At 38.4% G+C, this 24,518-nt stretch overlaps 2 protein-coding genes across 2 annotated transcripts; both read right to left on the minus strand.

The window, feature by feature from the left end:
* Positions 1–3,195: 3,195 nt before the first annotated feature.
* On the minus strand, positions 3,196–4,800 carry LOC307131031 (aerolysin-like protein). Its single transcript, XM_079824428.1, has 2 exons — positions 4,755–4,800; positions 3,196–4,456 (listed from the first exon to the last, which is right to left on the minus strand). Exon 2 carries the CDS (start codon positions 4,442–4,444, stop codon positions 3,491–3,493), a length of 954 nt encoding a protein of 317 aa, XP_079680554.1. The 5' UTR covers positions 4,445–4,456; positions 4,755–4,800; the 3' UTR covers positions 3,196–3,490.
* A 2,531-nt stretch (positions 4,801–7,331) lies between these two features.
* Positions 7,332–24,130, minus strand: LOC307135697 (5-hydroxytryptamine receptor 3A-like; the record flags this gene model as incomplete). Its single annotated transcript, XM_079832277.1, has 6 exons — positions 7,332–9,332; positions 14,193–14,324; positions 19,894–20,104; positions 23,382–23,542; positions 23,654–23,826; positions 24,069–24,130. 6 exons carry the CDS (start codon positions 24,128–24,130, stop codon positions 9,103–9,105), a joined length of 969 nt encoding a protein of 322 aa, XP_079688403.1. The 3' UTR covers positions 7,332–9,102.
* Between the last annotated feature and the right edge of the window lie 388 nt (positions 24,131–24,518).

The raw sequence follows: 24,518 nt of genomic DNA on the forward strand, positions 1-24,518 counted from the left end.
ATTTAATACATGTCTACATTACAAATTAAATAAAATTAGATATTAACCTACATTTCTGACAAATGACCACGGTTACAGGTGTTACCACAGTAAATCCGTGATACATTCGAAATGCGAATTGTTGTTTGAAAAGTATTTTGAATCGGCTCAGCTGATTTGCACGTTAGTGTTGTTTATTAAGTCAGCGCTATTTAACTGGATTTAAATTAAATCAAATCACAGAGAGATTCAGTACCGGAGACCTCAGCGCTGAACTCGAACGCTTCTCACGGGCTTCGGAAGGCTGTTTAGTGGCCGCGTGATCGAGACACTCAGCAGGTAAACACATTTGTTCAGAGTCAGAGCTCGCGAGTTGCGCAGAGCACAAGCAGCGCTGTTTCGTTCCGCTTTTGGGCGCCGTTTCCCTGGCCTAAAGTCTAGTACTGCCACCTTGCGGCGACATCGAGAAACTGCATGATTTGTAAATGATCCGTGGCGGGCCACATATAATACACTTTAATAGACGCACTGCGGGCCGTTTGAAATTCATCCCCGGGCCGCATTTGGCCCGCGGGCCGGACTTTGGACACCCCTGAGTCACCCAATATTAACGACACAGGCAGGAGCGGGTTTAGGCTAGGCCCTAGCCTAAACCCGCTCCTGCCTGTGTCGTTAATATTAATCAAACAACGGGGAAAAACAAACAGTAGCTTACCTAAACTTAAAGTACTGTTTGTATCATTATATTTAAGTTGTATTTATTTGTCCTATTGTCAAACAAGATTCATGCATTTTTGTTTGTTTTATTGCCATGTATGACTATTGTGCATCTAACATAATGATATGGTAAATATGGCAACCTTATTATGGAAAAAAAAAACATGCACATTTCTGAAAATGACCACCACAAAATCAGTAATTTTTTTATGTATAAAAAATGTATACACACACACACACACACACACACACACACACACACACACACACACACACACACACACACACACACACACACACACACACACACACACACACACACACACACACACACACACACACACACACACACACACACACACTCTACTGGTCAAAAGTTTGAGAACGGTAAGATTCTGCTCACCAAGACAAGGCTGCATTTATTTGATCCAAAATACAGCAAAAACAGTATTATTATGATTTTTTTTTTTTTTTTTTTTTTACAATTTAAAATAACTATTTTATGTTTCAATATATTTTAAAATGCAATTTATGTCTGTGATTCAAAGCTGAATTTTCAGCATCATTACTCCAGACTTAAGAGTCACATAATCCTTCAGAAATATTTTTTTTACTTTCTATTTCAGATAAATGCTGTTCTTTAGAACTTTCTATCCATCAAAGAATCCAAAAAAATTTTTTTACACAACTGTGTTCAACACTGATAATAATCATAAATGTGTGTTGATCATCAGATCCTCATATGAGAATGAGTGAAGGATCATGTGACACTGAAGATTCAGCTTTGATCAAAGGAATAAATTACACTTTACTATATATTCACATAGACAACAGTTACAACAGAACTGTCACAATATTACAGCTTTTTTTTATTTTTAATAACATAAATGCAGCCTTGGTGAGCAGAAGAGACTTCTGTAAAAACATTTAAAAATCTTACCGTTCTCAAACTTTTGACCGGTAGTGTTTGTATATTAATCCTGGTGAGATTGAGCTATGAGGAAGTGCAAGTTTACTGTTCAATTTGAATAAATTAATTTGCTTTGCAAGTTATTTTGTGATTCTGCATTTCCTTTTGTACGTTTTTTTTTTTTTTTTAATGCGTGATATAGGTCTTAAATTTAATTAATAATGGTCTTGAAAAGGTCTTAAAAAGTCTTAAATTTGACTTGGTGAAACCTGCAGATACCCTGTTCATAACATATACGGTGTTTTGCATGTAAGAGTTTCCATGATGAAAGCATTGTTGACTCTGATGAGGACTACACTCCGAAGACAAGTACCGCATCGTCGGCTCGAGGACAAGGCCGGGGTCTAGGGCGAAGCAGAGGAGGTCGTGCAAGAGGGCGGGCAACTAGGGTCCGAGGAAATAGAGGCAGAGGACGGGGTGGTAGAATTGCAGTGCAAGGAGCACTTAGTTTAGGACAAGAGGACCTGCGTCGAGTCTTGAATCTTCAAGCTCGAACAAGGGCATGTGAACAGGTATATATGATCTGGAGTGTAATCAAACGGGTGCGCGCATGTGGGCAGATCCTGTAGCAAAAGGGGTGGTAGCCATGGTAGCGAGAGAGAGTGACAGTCGCCCAAGCCAATCACTTGTTTGGTCCCGGACGAAAATAATGAGCGGTGTTTATTGCAGATTAAAAAGTCTAGAGTCACTCGATTTTTATACTCTCTTTTTCAGAGTACTTACATTTTAATTATGTATTGACATATAAAGAAAGTTTAAACAAATTTGGACAAAAGTGTTTTAGATCATTCTTACCTACCCTACCTTTAATTAAAAACGTTACTACCTTGAAAGCGATAACAATGTTTCTTTTGATATTTGACGATAATGGCGCTCTGCTCTCTGTAACTTTCTTCATGAAGTAGTAGTGACGCGTATGCGACCAAGTAGAGTCAGCGTGTTTCACAGCGCCTTCTGCTGGTGAAAATAATCACTACACGATTGCTCCTATAACCAGCAGGCTGATTTGCTATGACTTTTTTGCTATGTATATGCGGGTTGTTTTGAACGAGTTGTAAAACAGCGGACATTTCCAGGGACAGCTCCAGTCGGGGACAGAACACCAAAAACCGGGAAAATGGGGACGTCTGGTCACCCTACTTCAGAAGGCCTTTATTAACCCCCCGCAGTTATATGATGGATAGATGCACTTTTGGGGATTTCAAAAACAACCCATCAAGTCACTGCCATTATAAAGCTTGGAAGAGCCAGGGCATTTTTAATATAACTCTGATTGTATTATAAGAAGAATGTCAAATTCACATTTCACATAGGATGACTTGAGGTTGACTAATTCATTGGGTCACTTTCATTTTTGGGTGAACTTTTTACAGTTCAGATTGAACATTTGGTGTGGAAAATCACTGAAGTAATTAATATGAGATTATTATTATAACTGAGTGTGAAGTACTGGATTTAGAAAATACCTTTTGAAAAATACAATGTTAAATATACATTTCCCATGAAATAATGGAGCAGACAGCCCTTTAAAATTAATATATAGTTTATTCAGGCAGGAAGAGGCACTTTAATATACAAATCAAAGCAAAAATACAATGAGCAGGTAATCCAAAGAAGGCAAAACAAACAACCGGTGTGTGTTTTACACAAACAACGGCAGACAAAGAACTAAGCAAACTGAGGGTTATATATACACAGGGTAATGAGAACTAAACAGGTGAAAGGGATCAACGAAACAATGAGTAACTCTGACAACAGAATGAAACCATATCATATCAATATGCAATCATATCAAGATTATGCAGTATGTGTTAGATGTTGATGTCAAAAATTAAATTCTTTAGTATCTATGTTTATATCAGTATAACTGACACCTTTGTATTGACCCTTGGTTTGAAAAGAAAACACACTGCCGTTATTGCAGTTCATCCTCACTGTGCCAGTGTAAGGCAGATCAAAAGAGCATCTGCCAATGGTGATCTTTACATGCACCTTCTTCCTTGGTGGAATTTCTATATTGGTGGAAAGCGTTTCAGTTTTTTCACTTGAGTACACACGACTGTAAGTGTTTTCTTTTCCGACAGTAGTGCTGTATTTTGTGGAAGCTTCTGCAATGCCCGGAATCCCAGCCTTCACCTCCACACCGAAGGTTTCTGTAATGTTGCTGCTCATAGACCACGAGGTTGTTTTGATTATTTTCTTGGAAGTTTCGACTCTTTGCTGTTGGTTGACAGAGCTCTCATTTTTGTATGTGACGGATTTGATTTCTTCCAGTGTCACCTGTGGAGTCACTTGCTCAATAGTGGGATAGCTGACATCGGTAAGAACTACGGATTGAATGTTGTTGAGAAACAAAAATCCCATGCAGTCAATGTCCCATCCGGATCTTCCTACGACGCCTAGACAAAACCCAGAGCCGACATTGATGGGATATTCTGTTTTTAAACCCCAGCTTGTCATTTTCACAAAAAATTCTTTACGTTGGTTGGTCTTGAATTTGATGCCTCCGAGACGTGTCCCCATACCGTTGCCCCACAGGGACAGTGAGGTGATTCTCTCACCTGGCTGGAACGTGTACTCTGTGTGCTCTCCCTCTGGCCTTCCATAGCTTTCATTTTGCCCATCTGAAAGCCAGACCCTGACAGCCTTCACCTGCGATGGCCCCACCCATACCCATATCTTCTGCAAACTGGCACCATTTTTCTTGCCAGTAAGCGAAAACCGATCTCCTCCATTACCACCAATTAAATCCAGCGTTGTTGACATCTTTGACGTCATCTTTGATTAGATCTGAAATTTGTCAAAATAAGCCAAAGATTTAATGACAAATATAATATTCAGTGTGCCAAATGAACAAAGTTATATAAGACTCTCTCTTAATTTTGACCTCTCAAAGTGCACCAGATTTATGAATTTCACTTCAAAATGTACAAAACCCCCTTAGAGGGATCGAGGTCCACCCACCAGTTTCACAAATAGACTGTGGGAAACACTGCTATTATAATACTGTTACTCTATTGCAGAGTTCTGTAATAACCACATGTAAAGTATTACAAGATGAAATGTGATTCACGAGAAATACACTTACCTGGATAAGGGAAGAAATTCTTCTCAAAGGCAGCTTGTCTGGTGACAGTGATATACGTTCAACAAGGGTGTTAAATAGAGCCGCAAAGGGGGCCGGATTTCACTGGCAAAACACACCCAGATTCCATCAAGAGAAGGAATTTAATTTCTGAAACGGTTTTGCTTTCTTTTTTACTAGGGGCTTTCAAAAATATGAACCTTTCTGGAAAATGCTCAATCAATCAATCACTGTGACTGGTAAATCAGTAAATTACCTTTTTGATGCTATGTGTGAACAAAGCATAATATATGAGCGTGTATACGGTACTGATTTTCTTATTGCACATACTCAGATTGCAACATTTTTTGTGCTTTTTTGGTTGTTAATTTAACACTGCAGTGTTTATATAGTCCACACTCATATAGTGTTATAAGTGTAAGACAAGTGGAATAGGATGGGGGAGATTCAGGGGAAGGGAAGTACATGTAAATTAGAGCCATTTTTAGTTGATTCACTCTCAGTGTGACGTCGTCTGCGAAAAGTGTCCTCTCAGTGAGTAATTGTCTTCCACCAGACATCTTGGCGTTATGCAAGTTTTCTCAGTCTTTCATAAGTAACACTGAATCAGTGTTGAAGTTAATGAAATAATTAAGTGATTAATGAGCATTATTGAAGACACCTGATGTTAACAAGCAGAATCACTGAAGGACAGAGAAACAACAACTACAACTGCAATGATATTACACAGCGCCTGAAAATAGGCTAACTTCCGTCAACAACCAACGAGACAACCTGCTTGCACAGACAGCGTGCTGGGGACTATTTTCAGGCACTGCGTAATATCATTGCACCGCTGCACCCATGGGACGGCAGCAAAGTTCCCTGATTATTACGCCGGAATGAGAGTATAGAGCTCCAGAGCTTGACGTCATGCAGCCTAACGCCGCCATTTTGGCAGGCAACCAGGGGGGCTCTAGAGTGGCTATAGCATTGGTATCTATAAAATAATTTAAAACCAGACTGTTTAAACCTTACTATTTCAACATGATGGACAGCTGATGTGCGCCAGGATGCCAGAACAGGCGGGGGAAAGCAAATGGGATATCGTTTTATCACAGTAAGTTGTTGGAATGCTGTGAATTTCAGTTTATTCCTAACTAATGATAAAAATAAGTTACCATTAAATACGATACTTAATTGTGAATAACATAAGTGCTTTTATATATAAATAACATCAAGAAAGGCTATTTGAAACTAAATTAAGGATCAATAAATAAATACTGAAACAAAAAATAAGACATTATTGATTATGACTGATTTTATTTGACATGCACAACACGGACCTATGGACCAGATGTACACAGCGGCGCACTGTTTTGGACAGGTTCGTGTTAACTGCTAACATTTAACGTTAATGCATTCACAAGTTTTCTCTCTTAAAATGTAAGCGCATATAGGCCTATATGTCAGCATTTTCATATATGTGTAAAGAATTGAAGGGTGCTTCTCAATCAGCTCCCTAGTTCAGTAGTCAGGGCACTGATCAGGACATAAGGCAGTGGGATGACTCCCTGATCGGTGGCCTGACTAGTGAACTAGGGAGCTGATTGAGACGCACCCGAAGTCTGTCATGTAGGCTTAAACAATATTGATGCAGTTCAGTGCCTGCTATTCTATCTGTTAATTGTACTCCTGACCGGAGGCTTCCATAAATATTTAGTTTATATGTAGATTTAGGCTTCAACTAAGTTTAATGGTGCAACGCAAAAATAGTGCCCATTTACGTCAAAACTAGGCTAGTTGTAACTTGCGCACAGCTGGTGCAACAGGTGTCCTGACCGGAAAGCTATCCGTTCCTTTATCGATACTCGTGAAAAGCACCCCGGGGGCATTATAGGGATCTGTTATGTTTAATCTATTAAGTTTTGCTATATAAAAGTCTATGTCTTTTGAATTAAAGTGCGCAGTGAACTCTGTTGCCTTGAAACTCATGCTGGCGCCGGCTGTTCTTGCCTAATGGGTCACATGACCTCCAGAGCTATATAGTTCCTAGCCATATTGGTCTAGAAAATTGCAACTTTTCATTTTCTGTCGGTCTTAGTACACGATGTAACTATACGCATCACAGCATGTAAATAGGAAAATGTTGGCGTTATTTTGTCACTTATTGAGCAGTAGGCTAGATGGAGCCATTTACCTCCAGTCTTTGTGCTAAGCTAGACTAGCAGTAGGTGCGTCAGACAGAGTTATGGCACGCACGGAGATGAGAATGGTATGTATGGACTTATCTAACTCAGGGGGATACGGTGAATAAGCTAAAGTCCCAAAAAGTCGGCGTGTTCCTTTAATGCACAAGCTAAGATATGCTGCCATTTTTTTTGGAGTTACATACAGTAGCCTAAAATCAAAATGAAGATCTTGATTAGTCTGCTTACCCCTGGTTTCACAGACAAAGCTTAAGCTAGTCCCAGACTAAAATGCATGTTATTTAAGCTGTTTTAACTGAAAGCAACTTGCACTGACAAATCCTAAAATGTCTGTGAAACCGGGCCAAAATGTATTACACATGGCCAATTATATTCTGACCATGAGGTTTTTCAATCAAGTCAAGTCACCTTTATTTATATAGTGTTTTTTTACAATACAGATTGTTTCAAAGCAGCTTTACAGTGATAACAGGAAAACAATATAAACATTTTCAGTTTAGTGTATAAAAACCTGACAGGCATAACCTCAGAAAATAAGCTTCAAGCAGATGTCTTGTGATGTTTACAAATACAGGAAAATAAAAAAATGAATCAAGTATCAAGCATGCTTTTTAGTGTTTCACAATCAGTAACATTGATTTTAAGTTCACAAGATCTTTGAATTACCTCTTGCTCAAACAGGAACTGTGACTGCTTTTTATTTCCAGTGAAACAAGCTGTGGGACAGTTTAGACCACATGGATTTCAGGAACTGTCCCTTTTGTAGTTCCTTATTATTGAAATAGTCAAAAAGAATTTTGGATCATCAAATTTTGGTTTCACTTTATGTTGATTGTCCCTTTAACACATTCTGTTGACTATAAGTAATGTTGCACCTACATGTCTACTAACTCTCATTAGAGTGTTAGTAGAGTATATACACAGCAAAATCCCCAGTGTTACATTAACACTGCTCAGTGTACATACGTGTACACACTACAGCAGGGGTCCTCAACTCTGGACCTCAAGATCCACTTTCCTGCAGAGTTTAGCTCCAACCCTAATCGAACACACCTGAACAAGCTAACCAAGGTCTCCAGAATTACTACAAAGTTGCAGGTACACAGCAAAAACTTGTGATTGAGCATTAATGATGAACAACTGATGTTAACAAGCAGAATCACTGAAAACTACAACTGACTTCAGCCACAGCCTTAGATTAAATCAACTCAAAATAAAACACATTAAATCTCTCAAGATCTGATTAAACAGCCCCACAAACATTACCAGATTCACTTATATTAACAAGAACAGAAAAAAGGAGAGACACACTGACTTCCAGCCATTACACATTATTGCACTTATTACTAACCATATGGACTTTATTTCTGTCATACATGAACAAAAACTCTTACTGAGAATTGACATTAATATGGAATGTTTTGTTTGAAGTCACCATTATGATGATCAGTGTTTATTTAGTTAGGATCTTGACCTTTTTTTTGTGTGTATATTAGCTTTTCTCTGGCTGCTCCAACTTTGTGTTTGTAATACACATGGAAGTCTGGAAACGATGAACACTTTACTATTCCATGAGGCCATAGTATAGGATTAGTGAATGGCAGTGAAGTGTGTAATGCTTTGACCCAGATAACTCTTGTTGAATCATGAAAATAAAGAGCTTGAAGGCGAAAAATCTGTATTTCTCACATTTAATGGCAGGTACACGCGCTGCCTCATACATGAGGGATTCACTCTTTCTTAGCGTTACAAATAAACGTAAACCAAGACTTATCATCTACCGTGGTTCTCATCACACTGGAGATACAGCGCTTCTACGTCACCAGCACGTAGCGTGCGTTATGAGTCAAGTGATCAGTCTCTTAAAGGGTCCACTGCACAATAATGTGATGCATGCAAAAACATAGTTTTGGCCGTTATAGATGTGATGCAACTGAAGCTGGTAAGTCACGTGATAATGACATGTACGAATGTAGTATGTCCAGATTAAAATTCATACTATACACATTCATACTATATAGAACACTTTTAATGAAGTAGGCTAATTCAAAACAAGTACCTGCTCAAGAGAGTATGGGATTTTGGATGCAGCCAAGGTCTTCTGAGAGGTGAGTTTGATAAACTCTGCAGAAAAGTGTGCCATCTCATATAAAAAAAAAAAATCAATATAGGCGCCAAACCTTCCCAAGCACAGACAGAAACACAATAACAGTGATTACATAAAGAACCAAGAAGGTCTTATCTATGATTCTGGCCACTGTGGTCCAGCTCAGAGATGTCTTTTCTTGTTGGTTTTGTCGAGTTGCAGCCCGAAACTCAGTGAGGATCTGCTTCAGAAGGTTGAGGGTACAATAATACTCTTCATTCTGATCTCTAACTGAGTCTGGAGGGTCTATAAAAGATGAAACAAAACATTGTTCATGATAAATGCTGTATCTCATGTTTTGCCTAAACAATTCTTCAATAGGGAATCTTTGCTGAAATTATTATAGAATAACCAATTCAACATGGGTGTTTTCATGTCATTACATGGTCTCACATGCATGTGTTAATTTAAAGATTCATATGCTTTTTTCATGTGATTAAATAAATCAAAATTGAACATAGATATGCACATATGTAATTAACATGAAACATGCTCTTTTTCAGCATTTCACACGTGTCAAGAGACCATGTCATCTTTTCCATTTATGAGTGCTGCAAGTAGGACACACATTTTTGCTTTTAAAATATTTGAGATGCCACTATTATGGTATCCAAGCCACAGTGCTGATTAATCATCAGGGGTCTGATGTATAAATGTTGTGTATACACAAAAAAGCCATTGAAATGTGCGTACGCAATTTTCCATGCACATTGTGATTTATAAAAAAAATAAGCTTAGCGTAAATACACTATATTGCCAAAAGTATTGGGATGCTCCTCCAAATAATTGAATTCAGATGTTCCAACAACTTCCATGGCAACAGGTGCATAAAATCAAGCACTGTGCATGCAGACGCTTCTACAAACATTTGTGAAAGAATGGGTCACTCTCAGGAGCTCAGTGAATTCAAGTGTGGTACCGTGATAGGTTGCCACCTGTGCAATAAGTCCATTCGTGAAATTTCCTCACTACTACATATTCCACGGTCAACTGTTAGTGGTATTATAACAAAGTGGAAGCAATTTGGAACAACAGCAACTACGTAAAATCACATAGCGGGGTCAGCGCATTACATATCACGCTGTCTGGCTATTTGATGGACGAGTCTGGGTTTGGCGGTTGCCAGGAGAACGGTACTTGCCTGACTGCATTGTGCCGAGTGTAAAGTTTGGTGGAAGGGGGGTTATGGAATGGGGGTTATGTTTTTCAGGGGTTGAGCTTAGCCCCTTAGTTCCAGTGAAAGGAACTCTTAATGATTCAGCATACCAAGACATTTTGGACAATTTTATGCTCCCAGCTTTGTGGGAACAGTTTGTGGGATGGCCCCTTCCTGTTCCAACATGACTGCACACCAGTGCACAAAGCAAGGTCCATAAAGACATGGATGGAGCAAGTTTGGTGTGGAGGAATTTGACTGGCTTGCACAGAGTCCTGACCTCAACCCGATAGAACACCTTTGGGATGAATTAGAGCGGAGACTGCAAGCCAGGCCTTCTCGTCCAACATCAGTGTCCAACCTCACAAATGCGCTTCTAGAAGAATGGTCAAAAATTCCCATAAACACACTCCTAAACCTAAAGCCTTCCCAGAAGAGTTGAAGCTGTTATAGCTGCAAAGGGCAGGCCAACTCCATATTAAACCCTACGGATTAAGAATGGGATGTCATTAAAGTTCATGTGTAAAGGTAGGCGTCCCAGAACTTTTGGCAAAAAGTGTATGTGCGCAGATTCTAGGTTGTGTGTATATGCACTCTTTTTCTGGAGTGAGCTAAGTAATTATCTAAACAGAATGATTTTAAAGGTCCCATGGCAAGAAATTTTCATTTTATGAGGTTTTTCAACATTAATATGAGTTCCCCTAGCCTGAATATTGTCCCCAAGTGGATAGAAATGTTGATCGGTGTAAACCCGAGTTCTGGCTGTCTTTCTCTGCCTTTGAGAAAATGACAGGCCAGACTAGCCAATCCTGAAGTCTCCTGGTTTGACGTCCAAGCAGGAACGGTTCCCTCCCTTTCCTCCACCCAGAGAATCTGGCACGCCCATGCAAGCGCTCGAGAGATCATTGCTTGTTGTGAACGAGTGAACGCTGGCAGTTTCTCAGTGTTTGGATGTACAAATGAAAACAGAAGTCTTTTTTCAGTTCCTTCTGATCTGTGATCAGTGATTTCTTATGTGTAGCTAATTATTTATTATTCGTGCACACGCTGCAGCTTCTCTCTCTCCAGACAGAACAGTGTTTTCGTGTTTTCTATCTTGTGAGTCAGTGTTTTTGTTCGTCCTCGTCGCGTCTATTTGTTCTACAATGTGCATACAGTCGTTTCTGCTCAACATCGGCAGAGTCACATCTTTAGAGATAAACCTCACGCACGCCCAAGCTCGGGCTGCACTGGCCCGGCCTTCAACATCCCCGACCCCCAGTACTGCATCTGGCCCACAGCGGAGGCGCCATACGCGGGGTGAGATTAAGCAGAAGGGGGGTAAGCGTGAGGGTATCCGGCTAGGCTAGCCAGCTATCCCCACAATAAACTGGATTACATTCGATTACTGCTGTTGTGTCTTTGTTTGCGCTGTGTACTCAATGCGCGTCACTGCGCGTCACTTTTCATATGATAGGAACATATCTAAAAATAATGCTATAATCAACACTTACTCGTAACTCGTTCATCTCGACAGCTGTAATGGTACATTACATGTGTTACAAAGTTGGTAATAATGATGAAGACGGACTCGGTGTGACTGTGTTTATTCAGAACTCTCAGAAACAAACACAATAAACTCGCGCTGACTGACAGCGCTCTCACAACTCAGTAGTTACTATAAATAACTTTGTTAGCAATCGCTGAGCTCCGTCTCTGGTACATTAGTGATGTCCGGTTCGCGAACGATCTTTCTTTTGAACCGGTTCTTTTTAGTGAACCGAATCAGTTCACCAAATCGGACTGAATCGTTCTAAAGGGTTCGCGTCTCCAGTCAGCGCTGATCCATCATTTACTAAAGTTACTAACTTTCTGACATGAGTGACAGCCCCTCCGACTAGAAATAAACTAATAACCTGAAGTATATTCTAGTAACTACAACAGTTCACCCTGAACTGAGACATGCTGAGAGAACTGATGTGAAGTGAACTCAGGTCCATCCGTCTCTCTGGCAGCAGCTCGTGCCTGCTCATGCCTCGTAGACCTCGTTAAACCACGCCCCCTCCGCTCATTTCAAATGCAAAGATGTCAGCCAATCACAACAGTGGGCGTTTTTACTGAAGTCTCACAGCAGACACGCCTCTTGAAACAGGGCATTCAGCCACAGGGCAAACAGCAGTATATAAAAAAAATGCCTTTTATTTCTAAATTATGACATTTTATGATGTAAAAATCATACTAACAATATAAGTACACCTCAGGAAACATTATAAAATAATAGAAAAATGCCATGCCATGGGACCTTTAAACTCTTTTCATTTTGATGTACATACTTAAAATAAATATTTCACTCTCAATAATCTGAGTTAAACATTCAAATTACATAAAGTCATTAATTAGAAGTTAAAGGGGTGTCCAGAAGGGGTGGAGATGGATGAATGCACAATCTTCCGCTGACTAGGGAATTTTGAACAGGTTCTCTAAATGCTCCTTCACATAAGATATATACATAGATGCCTCATTAGCAGTTATTTCTTTGGCCTGCTATACATAAACTGTCCACCATATTGGATATGTCAACGTTGGTTTGTGACCACTCAAGAGCAAGTCAAGATTGTGTGTCTGCAATCATAGCTATATATGGCTGTGTTTACACTGCAAGGCTTAATGCTCAGATCCGATCTTTTGTCCATATCCGATTTTTTGTTTACACAGATTGCCTTTCGAAATGATTGTCGGTGATCGCTTAGGCTACTATGCACATAGTAGACCCTCTGGTTTTAATGGCTGTATTATCAAAATTATTTATATAATTCATGCCGGATAATCATGTTAGCCAGCACGGACAAGATAACAGCTGTCATGGATGTTTGACCAAACAGACAGGAAAAGGTCATTTTCGTTTGATACTTTATCTAGCCTACAGCTCTTTATATCGAGAATTCTGAAGTGAAATAAAGTAGCGCTGTAAGATGAAATTTTTTTATGTACTCAAATTAATTAATGAGAGCGAGAGAGCGCACAAGCTAGTGGTAGTGATGTAATAGTGAAACTTATTGGTTTAATTACAGCAAAGTTATCACCTCATTGAAATATAATGTAGCTTTTAGTGAATCTGTTTTATTTATAAAACTCACAGGGCAGAGGTTGAATATCAACTCCTGAATTTTTGTGTGCGTGTGCAATTTATTTCATTTATAAAGTTTCAACCTCAATAAAAAGCTGTGAGCAAGCGCATACAAGCACATCAGCTTCACAATACAACATTAAAAATCGATGTTCCCTAAACATTAGGGAAGGAACAGGGGACACGTGACATATTGTAAAGAGGATCCCATAATGTCAGAATAATCATTTTCTATGCAATGATCGTTAAAAGTTTAAATTATGATAATATTAAAGGGGCAGTATGTAATTTTGACAACTAGTGGTTAAGATGGGTACTGCAGTTTAAATTCAAAATATTGGAGAGAGTTATTTACCCCCTCCCCTCAGACTTGATGGTCCAAGGGGTTGCCGGATTGAGTACACATGCAACAGGAATGAGCAAAATGACAATAGACAAGCTTTATAGGTTGGACAGTTAATATGTTTGCAGTGCCACATAAAGTTGAACACACCTATTTTTTTTAGAGAGAGACAAGAATTTGAACTTAACATGTAATTTAGCACAAGTCTGTGCAAACATATTTTGGTACTTTTATGCTTTAGTACTGTCAAAGAAATTACAGCACCTTTAAATTATGCACATTTAGTTTCATCCAACATGTATAAATGTATACATTAACTATGAAACATACTAACTTCAGTAATAGTTAAGAGTATATCTCTTTATTCTTTTTTGATGAGTCACTGCATTTACCAATTAGTTCCTGTTGAAGTAACTATTAATTCAGGAATGAGATCATGCATATTCAAGAAATGTTATTGTAAAGTGTTACCATATATCATAATGCTGTGTTGACTCTTACCATTTTGGCCAGTAACAGCAGCTGTGGTTTCCACTGATCTGCTCTCAGCTCCTCTAGCCATCATACAATTCACAAGGATGGTCTCCAGAATGCTGATACCAATGAGACTGAAAATCACACTGCAGTAAACCCCTGTGAATACAGCAAACAATGACTGCAAAAGCTTTCCTGCTCTAAAATGTGTGTTTTTTTATTTTATTTTATCATGTGACCTCTGGAACTTCAGTGTATTTATTTTACTGTGTCTTATATTTATGGTCCATAGACACAGCTTATGTAATACACTACTTATATACTGGGGTACTCAGAGACAAGGGAGAGTTTGATCCAAATGTAGTTAAAGTTTGTTTAATAAAACAACAAAAACACAAGGAGCAGAAATCTAGGAAGCAATAAACAAGAACTAAGAAAAAGTCAACCCCAGTTAACACCAATTATGACGAACTGTTTTAACTCAGTGGGCAAAAGTTATACATTGACGAGCTGGCCTGCTCTGGGGATGAGGATGATGCAGGCCTTCTTGATGGCGTGGAGGATGAGCAAACCATCCTGTGGTCAGTAACCACTCAGGCTAATGCTCCCACTGCCTTGCCCCAATTGGTCTTATTTTAGTTTTTTGAGAGAGAAGCCCACTCGCCTCAACTTCGAACAGCTGGCTCTACTAAGTGCAAATGCACTTTCTTCCAAAGAGAGTTTGCAACAATTACTTTCTGGCCAAACATCGTCATGTGGTCCACGGTGGAGAAAAGGGTCCTCCTCATTAAACTTACCATCCCCTGTGAAGAGGGCATGGCAGCAGCCCACGAAAGGAAGCATCTCAAGTACTCAGAGCTGGCAGCGGAGTGCCAAGAGTTGGGCTGGAGCGCCAGGGTCTTCCCAGTGGAGGTCGGGTGCCGGGGCTTTGTGGGCAGAACAGGAGTTCAACTGCTCCATGGTGCAGGAGTGGCAGGGTCAAACCTGCGGAAGCCTTATAGGAGCAGGGAGAGGAGGCTGAGAAGGTGAGATACTGGATGTTGCTCCGGAGGAAACACAACTGTTGGGGGCCAACAGCGCAGTAAAGGCAGCTGCAGGGGGTGGTGGGGAGATGTACTGGGGTGAAACATTAGTGAACAGTGGCCTCCAGCTGACGACCCTGCAACTGACCTAATGGCACCGGCGAAGGTGCGACAGGCCGAAATGCCAAAGAAGGAATAACATCTCATCTGTGCAGGGCCGGCTCTGTAAATCTGGGGGCCCTAAGCAGGATAATTTTGGGGCCCTGCCTTGCAGTGAATAATGGAGTATTGCACTGCAAACCAGCAACTGTATACAATCTAACACTTACATATTTCATCTGTATATCTTTTAACATGATTGCCTACAATTATTTTACTGCTTATTAAAGTACACTCACTGAAACAGTAAAAGTAAAGATTATAGATTTGCAAATTTAAGGTCAATTTGTTGTAAACAAATAAATATTAATAATTTAGCATTAACAATATATAGCTAACTTACAACATTAGCCATAGTGGTATGCGGCTCGCTATGCTCTACTGAAGCAGCAGTAGAGTCACCTCCTCCAGCTGTTGAGATTATAATATAATTAATAATAAATACAGTATGCAGAGTAGATAAAACACATTAATTTTAAATTAATATTAAAGTACAATTAGACAACATAGTGAATTATGATTATAAAACTACATTTTTTATTGGCAAGAGGAAAATTAGCTATGTTGAAGTTGCGCACAAAACTATTCAAAAGAAAGGCGGTGGGAAATATTTACTTGTGTCATCTCTGGTGTCAGCCTCATGAAATGTTTCTCCACGACCACCAAAATATTTAAGAATGGCTCCTCCTGAGAAAGTGACCTTTAGTTTTTTACAATTATGTTAAGGGTAAATTAAAAGAAATCCAATGTTAAATTATATTATTTAATTATTGGTTGATTAACTCTTACACAGCAAAATCCCCAGTGTTAAATTAACACTCCTCAGTGTACATATGTGTCCACACTACAGGGTGTTAAAAGTAACACTTAAGAAGTGTTAAAGTTAATGAGATAATTAAGTGATTAATTAAGTGATGATTGACCATTAGTGATGAGAAACACAAGAACTACAACTGACTTCAGCCACAGCTTTAGATGAAATCAACTGAAGATAAAAGAAGACATGAAATCTCTGAAGATCTCAGCAGAGGAGGATTAAACAACTCCACAAACAGCATTACCAGCTTCACACATTACTAACCAGACTGACTTTATTTCTGTCAGACGACTACAGAAGCTCTTATTGAGAATTACATTTTTGTTGAATTTGTGTTGAAACTTTTTTTAATGTCACCATCATGGTGATTAGTGTTTTCTTTAGTTGGCCAGTTTGATGACATTTTAATGTAAGTGTTTCTCTGGCTGCTGTAACTGAGTTTGCTATGGCAAGAAAAGCAAGAGTAAACACAATCAGATGCTGTTGACTGATCAGTGATAAGAATATGATCATTGTATAGTGATTTAAATCACTGATCTTATGGCTGAGTCTGAACAATATACTATTAACCTTTGTTTTTACTGTGATTCCAGGAAAGGTCCATATTTATACCTGCGAGATTAACTCACACACAGACATCAAGAATCTGCCTATGAATCTCAACAATGGTGACATGCTTCATGCCACAATGCATTCTAGGAGCCATTGATGAGTTTTGCATGATGCACCCAGAATGCATTGCGGCATAAAGCATGTCACCATTGTTGAGATTCATAGGCTGATTCTTGATGTGTGTGTGTGAGAACAACTCGCAGGAGTTTGAGTGTTTATTGTGTGATGTGTTATTAAACCGGAAAACAAGACTGTACACATTTTAAACATTGATCAGTTTATCTGACGAAAACACTGCTCGATCTCCTGCTGTAGAGTCACAAGGCTACTATAATCAATGACTCTCAGGAGATCAGCAAATAAGGCACTATATGATAATAACAACTGTATCACCAACAACAAGCCAACATCATCTGTCATCAACTTGTCATCATCAATTTTCTCTTGCTGTTCTCACTGTAACAAACAGTTACAGCAGCCAGAGAGGAAAAAATGGTGACAAGTCAAGGGTCAAGACCCCAACTAAAGCAACACTGATCACCATAATGGTGGCGTCAAACAAAACTATTATTTTCAATAAATCATCAACATCTAAACCTCAGTAAGAGCTTCTGTAGTTGTCTGACAGAAATAAAGTCTGTCTGGTTAGTAATGTGTGAAGCTGGTAATGCTGTTTGTGGAGTTGTTTAATCCTCCTCTGCTGAGATCTTCAGAGATTTAATGTCTTCTTTTATCTTCAGTGGATTGCATCTAAAGCTGTGGCTGAAGTCAGTTGTAGTTCTTGTGTTTCTCATCACTAATGGTCAATCATCACTTAATTAATCACTTAATTATCTCATTAACTTTAACACTTCTTAAGTGTTACTTTTAACACCCTGTAGTGTGGACACATATGTACACTGAGGAGTGTTAATTTAACACTGGGGATTTTGCTGTGTACATACTGTTCATATTTTAAACCTTCACAGCATGGAGTGAGATATTTTTTACCTTTTATGATTACATACAGTAATACATTAACTGTAAAAAAAAAATCAGGTGCCCAATTGAAAATTTTCTAGTGAGCGATCACATCTAAAATTTTCAGTTGGCCAAATTTAATTTCTTGAAATTTAATTGAATTAAAATGCATCAATTCACATTAATTCAATTTGGCCAACTGAAAAATTTAGATGTGATCGCTCACTAGAAAATTTTCAATTGGGGACCTGCTTTTTTTTACAGTGTTCTTTACTAAAATTTACCACAAATCCATTTTGCTTTTAGGTGTCTTGTATCGATCATCATTCAGTAATGTTTCAGAGAGGACACTGTGTTTTCTTTAGGTTTAAATGGTCTGGGCGATTTAGCTTAACAATAGCCTATATAAAATATTTCATAATAGTATATAGATTAATATTTATTAATAATCTTTAATTGCCTATTCAATTAAGACCATAAGAAAAAGCTTGTATTTAACCGCTTTATTTTAAACTTCATTTTGATTTTGACTTTCAAATGATTGCTCTTTCTCTTTCTCTTCCTATTACTTTCTTTCTCTCGAATGTTCTTAAACTATTTTTTTATTGTAATAAGCGTCTATTGAGACAAAGATTTTTCGTTTTTTTCTTTCCCAGAACTAGTGTAGGTCATGTAACGTTAACTGTTAAAAAGAAAATACATTCATAGGAGGTGGGTCTGTCTCTATGCGGTCTGTAGCCCAGAGCTGGGGCCGACGGCTGGACCATAGCGCAAGCAATGTTGATTCAGCATAATCGACGGACAGCTAACGTTATGCTGCGTTCACACCAAACGCAAATAGAGTGTCTGGCGCGAGTGATTTGATTTCAATGTTAAGTCAATGGAAAGGCGTGTTGACGCGCGTCTAGAGGTCCCGCGGCGCGGAAGGCGCTTTTCGCGCGGTGCGAATGACGCGAATTGAGCGTCTTGCGTGATAAACTGCGGCGACGCTGGCGAGTGCAATCTGTAGTTAGGGGGCCCCCTAGTGGCGGCGGGGCCCTAAGCAGCCGCTTAGTTCGCTTATAGGGAGAGCCGGCTCTGCATCTGTGCAATGATCTGTTTTGAGAGAGAAGCCTGTTCGCCTCAACATCGAATGGCCTGCTCTACAAAGTGCCTCGGGCCAAGGGAGGGACGCCTTCAATGGAAAACTCCTGGGACTCCTCCCAGGCCTGGAAAGCAGTTTCTCCCTGTGTCTTCCCTTCATGTGCTAGCTCTCTCGATTTGGCAGTCTGAGGCAAATTTTGTGAATTCTAAAAGATGTCTCTGATCCTAGGCCAAAATCGGAAGTCTACACATGTTCGCTGACAGCCGATTAATGACAATTGTGATCAAATTTGAGAACTGCACAATCCTGCAGTTTGACTTCTCCTACGACAACCATCAAATCAAAAACAAATAGTAGCGCCGAACCTGATGACACAATTGGTGACAACAACAAACCACTTGCTCCACACACAAACGTTCTTTTAGAAAAATGGAAAATAAAATAAGCAAGAAAGTGAATATAAATAAAAAATAAGCAACAAAATGAATAACTGAGCCTTTAAATCTCCTTTGTAAAAGCTTTACGAGGCATAACTAGTCCTCATTTTAGATGAGCTCACAAAAATAATTAGTGACATCTACTAAATGTTTCATAACAACCTGAATTAATAGTGAATTACAGAAGGAATATGTGTTGATAAAGCATTTATTAACACACTGAATAACTACTATGGCTAAATAATAAGATGTATAAATGCACATTTAAATATTTTATTAATCATTTACTTACATTTTATAAATGATCTTTTAAACCACTGGCAACTCCTAAATAACTGGTTTGTAAATGTAATCATTTAGAAATTATAAATTAATCATTCATAAAGTATAAAAATAAAATTATTTAACACATTATAGATATGCTTATAAATCAAGAACAAAGCTTTTATAGCTGTATTTATAAACTGCTTACTAATGTCTATTAATGCTTTATAAATGATGAATTAACTATTTACTAATGCTTAACTAATGCTTCATAGCGTGAGATTATAAAGTGTTACCAACAATCCTTATGTTGCGACACTAACAAAATGTTTAACAAAGTAAGCAATGATTATCATGTTTAAGTTAAACTCACCAATCAGAGGGATTTTATCAGCGGTAGAGGGCAGTGTGTCATTAAGAATCAAGAGCATCACAGAAATAGACAGGAGCAAAGTCACTTTAAAGCTCAGCTTGTCTGATCCACTTGTGTCAATGAAGAAGGAGATCACATCCAGAACAAGGAAGAAAAATATTGGTAGCATGAAATTGATGAGATACAGTAAAGGTCTCCTCTTGATGGCGATCTGTCATATAGAAACAGAAACAATTTAACAGTTACATCAGCGAAACTAAATCAAGAAGCATCAAGAAAGTCCAACTACAGCCATTTAATTCACCAGTGTATGCAAAATGTGGCCAATTTAAAAAATAAATAAATAAATTACATGATTCATTAAGCATTTTAATCTTCACAGTTATGCACTGTAGCTGACAAATAAAAACATATAACATATAAAGCTACTTTTCATAATGTTAAAGGGGTGATGAACTGAGAAATCAAATTTTCCTTGAGCTTTTGACATATAAGAGGTCTTTATACTATAAGAATATCCTGTAAGTTTCAGAACTGGAAACTTCCTTGTTAGTCCAATAAAAGCATTTATTGGCACCAGTCCCAGCAAACGACAGGTTTTTCAAAGTGGGGATCTATGACCTCATAGGGAGGCAAGCACCGCCTCTGCAGAAGAAGATCAACGCCTACTTCATCACTTCCTGTTTAGCCCCACCCACCGATTCGCACATGTAACATAGGCCTAGTGTTAAACCAGATCGAGCTACTAAACATGCCTTTGAGGATTACAAAATATTGTGCAGTGCCTGGGCTCAACAGTAATGCAACATGTAAGTAACTGTGTTCATTCAATGCCTGATCTGAAATGTAATGATTCATATAGTCAGATGTTCTTTGTCTTTGTGTCAGTAAATCAGACCAGTGACTAAACATCAACTTGCGTTGTTTCTCTTAGAAGGTGAAAATAATCTGTTATTTAACAGTGATTAAATTCTATAAAGAAAACGATCAAAGAAAGCTCCCTTTGCAATCGTTGGAGCAGCGTGCGCTGAACCTGTCAATCAAACAGTGAGAGATTATCAGTGACATGTTTATCAGTGAGTTTTATTCAACAAATCTCTTAACTATATCACGTTTGCACTATTAGTTGATGAAAGTATTCGTTAGTGTACAGAAACTGAGTTGCAATGACGAGATCACTGCTTCCATGCGCTCAGCATGTGTGTGATCGGCTACAATGATCATCACTGCAACCTTTCATGCTATATAATGCCATAGATCTAAATGTAATGCATCACTTTTCACGATTAGTTAAAGGGTAAGTTCACCCAAAAATGAAAATTCTGTCATTAATTACTCACCCTCATGTCGTTGGACACCCGTAAGACCTCCGTTCATATTCGGAACACAAATGAAGATATTTTAGTTGAAAGCTGATGCTGAGAAAGGCTTCACACAGGCCTCCATTGGCATTCAGTACATTGACACTTCCAAGATCCATGAAAGGCACTTAAAACGTCGTTACAAAGTCTATCTCACCACAGTGGCTCTACAATAATCATACAATGCGACGACAATAGTTTTTGTGCGCAAAAAAAAATCAAAATAACACCTTTATCCAACTTGTTCTCGACTTCCGTGTATGCCTCCACGACGCATGCGCGAGAATATGACGCAGATCCGGCGTTCGGACAGATGACCCAGAAGCGATTTGTTTACGAGCAGAGGAAGACGCGCGTGTCTAAGCTGTTGGATTCTACATTGATCGTGCTTTAGGTCTCGGCGTAGTGCTCAAAATGGGGTTAGAGTGTGCATTTCATGGAATCCCGAGCCCCGGCGCTACGTCATATTCTCGCGCATGCGTCGTGGAGACACACGCGGAAGGCAATAACAAGCTGGATAAAGGTGTTCTTTTGATTTTTTTTTGCGCACAAAAACTATTGTCGTCGCATTGTATGATTATTGTAGAGCCACTGTGGTGAGATAGACTTTGTAACGACGTTTTAAGTGCCTTTCATGGATCTTGGAAGTGTCAATGTACTGAATGCCAATGGAGGCCTGTGTGAAGCCTTTCTCAGCATCAGCTTTCAACTAAAATATCTTCATTTGTGTTCCGAATATGAACGGAGGTCTTACGGGTGTCCAACGACATGAGGGTGAGTAATTAATGACAGAATTTTCATTTTTGGGTGAACTAACCCTTTAACCATGAGAGCTGTAATAGTAAAAACAAGCTAAAAGAGGTAGTAATACTATTTCAAATGGAAAGACGTAAGCCAATCACAGCAGAGGGGGAGTTTACACTGAAGTCTCGCAGACACGCCCCTTATAACATAGCATTCAGAGCAGAAAGCTAAAATCAGAGTAGGAAAAATGCCTTTTATTTCTAAATTATGAAAATTTTTTATGTAAGAAACATTCTACCATTATAAGTGCACCCCAGGAAACATTATAAAACAATAAAACAATGCAGTTCATGACCCCTTTAATACAATATTTCTGAGAGAAATCCAATTAAAATGTAAAGTTTACAATTTAATTGTAAAATTTAACATGTCAATTCTATGTTAATCAGTGGGTGGGTGCTCAAGAGAAGATACTTGGTTCCCACACTAGGAGGAGACACAGGCAAACCATCATTATTAATTATAATTAATAAACAACATAAAAGTTAATTCCAAACACATTTAGGGGTGGTTTCCCGGACAGAGATTAAGCCTAGTCCTGGACTAAAATGGCCTTTAAACCATAATAACAGAAATCTGCGTTCTCTGTCATGGACTTATATATATATTACTTATAATATATATATTAAATGAACACTTTCAAAGCTCAGAAAGGTGGTTCCACCTTAATTTTATAAAGTGATGAGAATCATTTTTGTGCACACAAACAAACAGAAATAATGACTTTACAATTTAAGCTTTTCTTGGTTTTTTCCATGTTTTACAGGTAACTTTGGTCGTGTTAATTCACATTAGCAGAGTTGGTTTTAAATTAATCTTGTTTATTTTAGTTTAGGACTTCATAGTCCAGGTGTTAGTAATCTGTACTTAATCTGTGTTTCAGAAATTCATTTTTTAAACCATAATTAACTATTCTAGATTCTACTCCTGGCTTAATGTAAAACCCTGTCTGGGAAACAACCCTTTAGTGTTGGGAATTTTCTTGCGCCCCCTAGTGTAGTTTATAAGTACTACTCACTGATTAACAGAATTTAGATGTTGACTTTAAAAATGAATTACTACGGATTGTAAGAAAAAAAATACACACATTCTCATTGTACATTTAATTTTAATTCTTCATGGCAAACACAAAGAAGATAAATCTATAATTTCATTATGTGAAAACAGTTATTTAATGTGTTGGATAATAGCAATACATTATTTTCTATGATATGTTTTGCTATTGCCCTTTAAGGGTTCAAAAAAGTGTAATCATTTATGTATTTTTTGCTAGTTGGTTTGATCATTTGTAGCCTACATATTGCTTTACACTGCGCTCTGTACCTGATATGTCAGCTGATTCTTGATGCCCCATATGAAAGATGAATTAGAATTAGTCATATTTATACTGAGGAGCTCCCACTCTCCCTGGGACTGAAAGGTCTGCTTCGACTCCTGGGTCAGCCATACGGAACCATAGAGTGTGTTTAATGAGAGCTCATTTACTGTGAGAAAAGAATTGTATTCATTGAAATTTAAGTCAAACTGTTTGGAAGAAGAAATGTTATCTTTCATTTATGTGTTTGTCAACACTGATTCATAGGTTTCAGATGTACCTGAATGCGCTGAAGATTGAAGTGTTATATTGCAGCTTTGGATGTCGAAGGGAAACCTGTACAGGTCCATCATACAGGCCGTGGTCACAGTTAAAATGTCAGATGAAGCCATAAGGCCAAAGCACAACAACTGCACATATGGAAACTCTTTTGCTCCAAATTCTGTCTTGATGCTAAATGGATAAAATAATAACAATGTCACAGTACAACTGTTTATAGTACAACTGTCACAGTACAACTGTATCGCGCACAAATACGAAGAAGTAACAGAAACAGTCTTTAATTCAATCTGTCACAAAACACCGATATTACTGAATATTTTACATTTACGTTTTTGGATAGTTTAACTTAAATTAGCATGCTTTTAAGTGTGTCTGACAGAGTTAACACAAATTCCGTTTTTATATTTGTATACCTTTGTACAATTCCAATGTCTGGAGTCCAAAATATATCTTTTGGAGCTGCTAGAGTGTCCATTCCACAAAAATCGTCTGGATACCATTCCACATTTGAATTTGCCCAAACCTGGAAAGTTATGAATATAAAGTTCAAGGGGATTCTAAGGGGGAGATGCTTGATATTTTCATGCTAATCAAGTTTTGTTTTTAAAGCACTTACAGTTATCATTTTGACCTGTGTCGAGAAGCTCTGGTCTTTTTCATTCTGTAGATAAAAATGGTTTTGAGTGATGCTACAAATTCAAATTGACCTGAATGAGAAGATAAATCATGCTGGACTCATACCACATCTATGATAGAGTTCACATACAGGTCCACATAAACAATGGTAGTAGGGCCCCAGGACAAAGGCCGCATTCGGATCGTTTGAATGCCATTCTTGTCCAAGCCGAGATGTTCAAAAAGTG

The sequence above is a fragment of the Gobio gobio genome (genome assembly GCF_949357685.1).
Source record: "Gobio gobio genome assembly, chromosome: 1".
Classification (NCBI taxonomy): Eukaryota; Metazoa; Chordata; class Actinopteri; order Cypriniformes; family Gobionidae; genus Gobio; species Gobio gobio.